This window comes from Doryrhamphus excisus, linkage group LG18, assembly GCF_037039965.1.
Source record: "Doryrhamphus excisus strain RoL-2023G ecotype Guam linkage group LG18, RoL_Dexc_Guam_v1.1, whole genome shotgun sequence".
Lineage (NCBI taxonomy): Eukaryota > Metazoa > Chordata > Actinopteri > Syngnathiformes > Syngnathidae > Doryrhamphus > Doryrhamphus excisus.
This window is the reverse complement of record NC_136374.1, coordinates 1,257,221-1,263,921: the sequence shown is the minus strand read 5'-3', so window position 1 is coordinate 1,263,921 and position 6,701 is coordinate 1,257,221. Positions and strand designations below refer to the sequence as shown.

General features: G+C 53.2%; 1 protein-coding gene across 1 annotated transcript; it reads right to left on the bottom strand.

The window, feature by feature from the left end:
• Positions 1-450: 450 nt before the first annotated feature.
• On the bottom strand, positions 451-6,084 carry LOC131106541 (inositol hexakisphosphate kinase 2-like). The gene is made up of 5 exons (XM_058055715.2): positions 5,487-6,084; positions 2,656-2,887; positions 2,425-2,588; positions 2,095-2,270; positions 451-1,998 (listed from the first exon to the last, which is right to left on the bottom strand). Exons 1-5 carry the CDS (start codon positions 5,698-5,700, stop codon positions 1,408-1,410), a joined length of 1,377 nt encoding a protein of 458 aa, XP_057911698.2. The 5' UTR covers positions 5,701-6,084; the 3' UTR covers positions 451-1,407.
• Positions 6,085-6,701: the final 617 nt, after the last annotated feature.

The following is a 6,701-nucleotide window of genomic DNA, read 5'->3' as shown; positions in this document are numbered from 1 at the left end:
TGAACGTAGGTACCGTATGAACCTCCAATAGAACTGGTTTTCATGAACGTAGGTACCGTATGAACCTCCAATAGAACTGAACTTCAAATAGCAGCAGTTTTAAGGTGCTAAAGTGACAACGCATTCCATTTGCCCTCTGCACGACCTTTCTCAGCACATTCTTGGCGCTTCTGCCCAATAGCCCTCCATTATTCTAAGCATGATTGTGATCAAGCAAAATAAAGGACTAAGCAGGACAGGATGCTGACAAAGCTGCTTCTAATACTTCCTGCTTGAGCCGGTTATGATGTTTGAGCTTTTCCCTTTTGCGTTACATAATCTGAGACCTTCTGGCCCTAAGCAGTCAGCGCCATCGCCGCAGGACGGAAGCGTACTTTTACCGTGTAGAAAATCCTGTGCCGCCAGCATTCCACCGAGTCCACAGGCAGAAGAAGAAGAAGAAAGCCAACAGCCGACCACAAATGAATGCCTTTATTTGCCAAGACAGCGGCAACACGGGTATGCACGGGTGTGCTAACAGAATCAATCATCAAGAGAGGAGCACGTTTAGAGTGGTTTAGAGTGGTTATATGGAATGTGATTCAACAACCTTCTCAAATAAATACGTCTTTGTGGCTGTTTCGTCATTTTAATCCGGAAATTCTCTTAAAAGGAATGAAGCGGAGAACATCCAACCAAAACCACATCGGCAACAGAAACAAAGTCTTCTTGTCAACAAAGTACAAACAGGAACAAAAACCAAAAAGGTCAAAGGTCATTGTGTTTCTAAGCGTGTTCGTCTTCCGAGCGGCTGATTGGACAACACGGCACATTTCTTACAAACACAAAACGTCCTTATGTTGTTTGGGATCGCTACCAGGCTGCTGACCTCGCCAGCCGAGTCAGCCCTTACACCCCCCCCTCCAGACCCCCGGCCCCCAAAACAGCCCATCAGGTTGGGCTGCAGGTAACGCCACGTCGGCCTCCGAGAAAGAATACACTTGAATGTCAACGTTCTCTCCACCTCACCTTCTCTCTCAGAGAGAACGTACGATAAAGGAACCCGTGTTTACGCAGGAGGAGGGGGAGGGGTCCGAGGATGCTACAAGGGTTTGTGTGTCCGTCCGGAGACCCCCCCATCTTGGTTGGCGCTCCTCCTAGCGTGTGCGCTAAAGAAAAGGAGCAGTCTCAGAAAGAGGAAAAGTGCGAGCAAAGGGCTCAGCCTGCCCCGTCTGCTCTCCGGCAGGTCGGGGGCGGCGCAGGAACCACCGTGCGTGACCCCCCTGCCCTCAACCCGAGGTAGCCTCCGAGCGGGAGGGAGTGTCAGACCTCCATGCCGGCGCAAGGAGGGCGGCGCCTCGTAGAAGCAGGCTGCGGGCTCAAGGAGCTCCTGCTTGAAATCCAAACCGGCGGGCTCTCGGTCCGGCCTCAGTCGGTGCTGTGGTCCTCCAGCTGGGAGATGATGGTGATCAGGTTCTGCAGTCCGAAGATGAAGCCGCTGTCCTGGCCCTCGTGCACCACGCTGTCCTCGCCGTAGTGCCGGCACGTGGTGTGAGCAAAGTCGATCATGCGTACGTCCACCGCCGGGCTGTTGGCGTCTGCCGTGCCGTGGGCCGAGCGGCCGCCGCTGTTGCCGCCGCCGCCGGCCCCGCCGCCACTGCAGCCTGCGGAGGACGAGCGAGGGAACCCGAAGGCCCCCTCTTCCTCCTCTTCTTCATCCGACAACTCGTCCTCGTCCCCCTCCTCGCCGCCGTGGTGCCGGGGACGGGAGGGGGTTCTGGGAGGATCTCCGTCGTAGATGATGAGCAGGGAGCTGGAGTAGAATCGGTAGGACTCGCAGGCCTCCAGGGCAGCTTGCATTTCCCGCAGGCGCCGCAGCACCGGGGACAGCAGCTCACGCCGCAGACGCCGCCCGTCGTGGAAGAACTGGTAGAGGGCCTCCTTGAAGCCGGCAAGGTTCAGCTTGCGGCCGTGGTATTTATTCATGAACACCAGCTGCCCGGAATCCGACTGGTAGACCTGCCCAGGTGAAAGTAACATATCAGGTCGGGGCCCGCAGCCGGCATTTTGGGGTATGGGGAACGGTCTGCCCCCCTCTTGGGGGGTGGGCTGTACCTGCATGCCACACAGTCGCACTCCTATGGAGGACGACGTGCTTTGCTGACACTTTCGGATCTGGTTGGCCTTCTTCTCCTCTGATGCGTCGTCGCCGTGTTGGCGGGTCCCCATCTTCAGGTCCAAGACGCACGGCACCGTGTAGCGCCACGTTAGGTTCTCCAAAAGGATGAACTCTGTGGGGGTGCTGGTGAAGGAATGCCTACTTTTGGATTTGTTATCATTAACTGTTATTGCTACAGCGGCCCCCGGCCGCATCATGGCCCCCCCCCCTGGGCCGCATCATGGCCCCCCACGCCCCCAGCCTCGGACACCAGCATGGAAGGATACTGTATTGGTTGCGGTGCTTGGCGTTCTCCTTCATCCTCTGCAAGTGCTGCTGGTGACACTTGAGGCTCCAGGGGTTGTGTTTGATCTGCGCCACCATGTTGCCTTTCTCCAGGCTCAGGTAAAGGACCTCCGCCTGCTGCTGCGCCTGCACATCGTCCCGATAGCTGCCGAGGAGAGACGTGGGACAAGACGTCAGCGCTTGTGTGGGCGGCCTTTCCCGGGGCGACTTACCTCATGATCTTGTCGTCTTTGCGGCTCTGTCGCACTCGCTCTTTCCCGTAGTTGTCCTTCTCCAGGTGCAGGGGGGACTGCTTTTTGTTGCTCCACTTCAGCATCTTGCTCTTGGGCTCGCAGTCGGAGGAGGGGTCCTTGTTTTCCAGGTCGCCCGATTCGCTGTGGAGCGGGTACGCCACGAGGCACAGGTTCCCGCCTTCGTCCTCCTCAAAGCTGACGGACACCACGCCTGCAAAAGGAAGCAGAGCATCCTTCACACGCACAATTCCATGCAACATCTCAAGACAACCTACACCGCCACCCGTGTGTGCCTGAGCCATCGTCCTCCAGTGACCTCATGTCCAGAAATAAGTGAAGAGAGCTAGCTGGCGATGGCCGCGCCGTGAACTATAAACGCCATTTTGTCAATGTCGGCTTTCCAGAATGGACCAACGAATGTATAGGAGAGGTTTAAGCAAAGCTGATGAATCCTGACAGGGGCCCTTTAAGCATGACGTCAGCATCTCGAAGCCCCCCCCCCACCAGCCAAGTGAGGCCTGATGGAACTACACCGTCATCACACCCAGGCTGGGAACTGGTGACTCAAGTCCTGAAGTCCTTGTTCAAACTAAACGAAAGCCCTCAGTTCCGAGTCACACCTTTCTACTGCTGTGCCAAATTCCTTCACATGATGGCGGCGGTTGCTTGGGGGAGGGGAGGGAGAGGAGGGGGGGTGGTCTCTGCCAGTCCTAGAAGTCTTAACTCTCAAAGTTGTCTGACTCGGCATGCTGGGTCTTTTTTTAGTCCCACATTGCATTTCTGAGAAGTCAGATGTCCAGGATGTCATGGCTCTGTCTCAGACGCAAACCAGCTCGGACCGTTTGCCCTCCATTGTCAGCAGACCGGACCCACATTGGAGTCATGGCAAACTCTTACTCTGCATGTCAGTGGCCCGCCGTTATTTTCCGCCAGGAACCCCCCCGGAGGGACGCCCACTCTGGTTTGACATAACCTGTCCTATTTATTCAGTCATTTACCTGGACCAACCACTGTGGGGGGGGGGTACTTAAGCATGTACACACAGCAACCTTGAAGAGCTCGAGTCCAGCCACGATGTGGTACGGTGCTCCGCTCAAAGCATTTGGAAAGTATCGGTCTACAGTACTCCCTTGTCAGTATTTGGAAAGCACTGGTCTAAAGTACTCCCTCGTTTATGGGGCTTCACTGGCTCCAGACAACCCCCCCCCAATAAGAAACCCTACTTCAACACTTTAACATGATTAGAGCCCCCTAGACATAGAATAACACCCCTATAGTCACCTTTACGCCGTTATTATCCAACGTGGTGGACATAATCAGACCAAATACCATACAAAGTACAGACTCACACATTAGCACCTCCTTGCTGTTTTTTTGGACATCCCACCTCGTACAGAGGCTACCGTCTCATCCATGTATTATATATGCCCATTTCATCTTTCTTATTCTGAGAGAATAAGAGTGAGCAAGCCTTTTAAGACATGAATACAACTATTGACAGGCGGAAAGGAAGTGACGTCAGAGGTTTCCAGTTTTAGTTGGTCGTGGGTTATGGCCCCAACAGGTGCGCGTTTTATGATGATGATGATGATTTTATCGCTACAATACCTGCCTGTTTTGACCAGCTTGTCTCACGTTGTGGTGACACCTAGTGGCCAAAGTGGAACACTACATCCCCATGTAAACGTTTACCATTCACTTAGCCATTATATGCTTGAAAATGCTTCATTTAGGCCAATAATGTGAATAATTTGCTTAAATATGCATGAAAAACTGCAATATAGTGAGGAAGTGATACAGTATTCCAACTGTGATAACACGAGAGAGGACTGGACCGTATGCCCTCCATACCCGACGGCATTTACGTGTAGCTCACCTCACCGGGCCGATGTCCTGCACGTACAAACAACGTACAGTATTAGGAAGCCAAACCGTGGTACTATGTGGTACTTGGAATGTAATGTACGTCTACATGGTACACAAAGAACTGTGACGTACGATACCAGCCATTTCCTTTCCCATCTCATACGGAGTGAAATTCAGGCGGGTATCATCGATACCCATGTGATACTTTCTGACCATTGACCGCCATCATCGTTTCAACCGATACAACCGTTTCAGACCAGCATGACTCCAAAGACTGAGGTATGGATATTTTTTTCAGAGCATGAAGAGCTTGTATCGGTAGCATCCATATCTCCATCAAGCCGCACGTCGCCAAGCATCGGGTCGACCACGCCGTGACACGCTGCGCTTCCCCTCAGAGAACAACATGCAGTACAATATACTTCATGAGTATTTCCTGCTTACAGCTTGTCTATTACCGTAGCAGCGGTTAGCTTGTTTTTCTTCATTGTTATCAAGCTGCTGGGCCTCTTGGGTAAAACTGCTACTGTGGGTTTTGGCTAGTAAGACCGGTGCCAGGTTCCTATGCTCCTCTGTTTCTAGTGGACCTGTGCTGAAAACCACTAGAAAGATGGCGAGGCTGAAGCTAGCACCTGTAGCTAGCACCTGTAGCTAGCACCTGTAGCTAGCACCTATAGGAGGCCTTCACAGTCTTCAAGGCCTCCTTTGACAGACTCCGGGTCCATCCATCTATAAATACATGTCCAGTCCACGCGTACCGCTATGTTGTGTACATTCTGTCCTTGAGGGCCCTGCAACAATCCTACAGCATAATATCCAAGCCTCCATCACACACACACGCGCAGGCGCAGCGTTACGTAATGCTAGCATGGAGATGAGCCACATGCTAGCCACATGCTAGCCACCGCAGTGACACGCACACATCCGCTGACTGACAACCTTACCTTTATACTGAGGGGTGAACTTCCTCATTTCTGTCGGGAGGCTCTTGTAAAACTGGTGCTCCCGGGGAATGAGGGGCTTACAGATGGTCTGCTCGCCGAATCGCAGCACGCAGGAGTGGCCCCCCACCTGGTGCACGAAGGGTTCAAGCATCACCCCTTTCCCGGAATAGGGAGTCCCGTCCGCCTGCATGAGGGCTTCCAGAGCGGGACTCATCCTCACTCCGCATCGGAGAGCTGAGCGTGGGGGACCCACGACGCGGGCGTGGAGGCAAGAGACTCTGCCGCTCGTCTGGCTCCCTATCCTGGAGCTCTTCCCTGTACGGCCGGAGGGGGCGCTGCTCCGTCGCCTGCCGGAGCGAGCGACAGGAAAACAAAAGGCTGAACGGGAAGGGCAGAGCCGAGGAAATCCTTTATTGCCTCCGCGTCAGCGGCTCTGGGACGCTGGATAGTAGTCCTCTGTTCAACTAGATCATCTCCGCGATGAATTTCGTGTCATAAAACGCCACGTATGCGACACAAAAGGCTGCTAAATACGTTCCCGCCTGACGTGGGCTGATCCTCTGGCAGTGCTGCGGCTCAACTGACGCACTCGTTAAAGTCCCTGCGAAAAGGCAACAGCGCTGCTCACAAGCTCCGCCCACTCGAGAGAATCAGCCAATGGCGGAGTCGCCCTTGTCGCTGGGAGGAGACAGCTCGAGGAGATCAGGCAAACAAAGGGGGAGAGAGAAAACAGGGGGAGGGGAGGGGAGGACAGGAAAAACACTAGACACAAAAACACAACACTGAAGGCCTTTTTCTCCTCCTCTTTACACGGGTTGCACATGCTAGCCTTTGCTGCTGCTGGTAAATAAGGTTAGCATCTGCCGCTGGTAAATAAGGTTAGCATCTGCCTTGAAGACAAGCTGCTGCTGGTAAATAAGGTTAGCATCTGCTGCTGGTAAATAAGGTTGGCATCTGCTGCTGGTAAATAAGGTTGGCATCTGCTGCTGAAAGTCAGAGTACATCAAGTACATCAACAGTGGAAGGACGTACAACTTTGTTACATCATTTAGGGGAGACATTGGCCACAAACTGAATGCTATATTTATCATTACCTGAGTGTTCTTAATTATGTTATAAAAAATACACATTTTAACATCAAACAGCTGGCCACCAGTCCAGGGTGTACAATGTAGTGGGATTCATCCACTCCACCTGTGAAGCCCTCTATGGAAG

Excerpts from the sequence above, each read along its gene's own strand:
- LOC131106541 (XM_058055715.2), bottom strand. The coding sequence starts at position 5,700 with ATGAGTCCCGCTCTGGAAGCCCTCATGCAGGCGGACGGGACTCCCTAT. Across the intron at positions 2,271-2,424 it reads CAAGCACCGCAACCAATACA|AGTTCATCCTTTTGGAGAAC; the intron begins GTATCCTTCCAT and ends GCACCCCCACAG. Across the intron at positions 1,999-2,094 it reads TGCGACTGTGTGGCATGCAG|GTCTACCAGTCGGATTCCGG; the intron begins GTACAGCCCACC and ends TCACCTGGGCAG.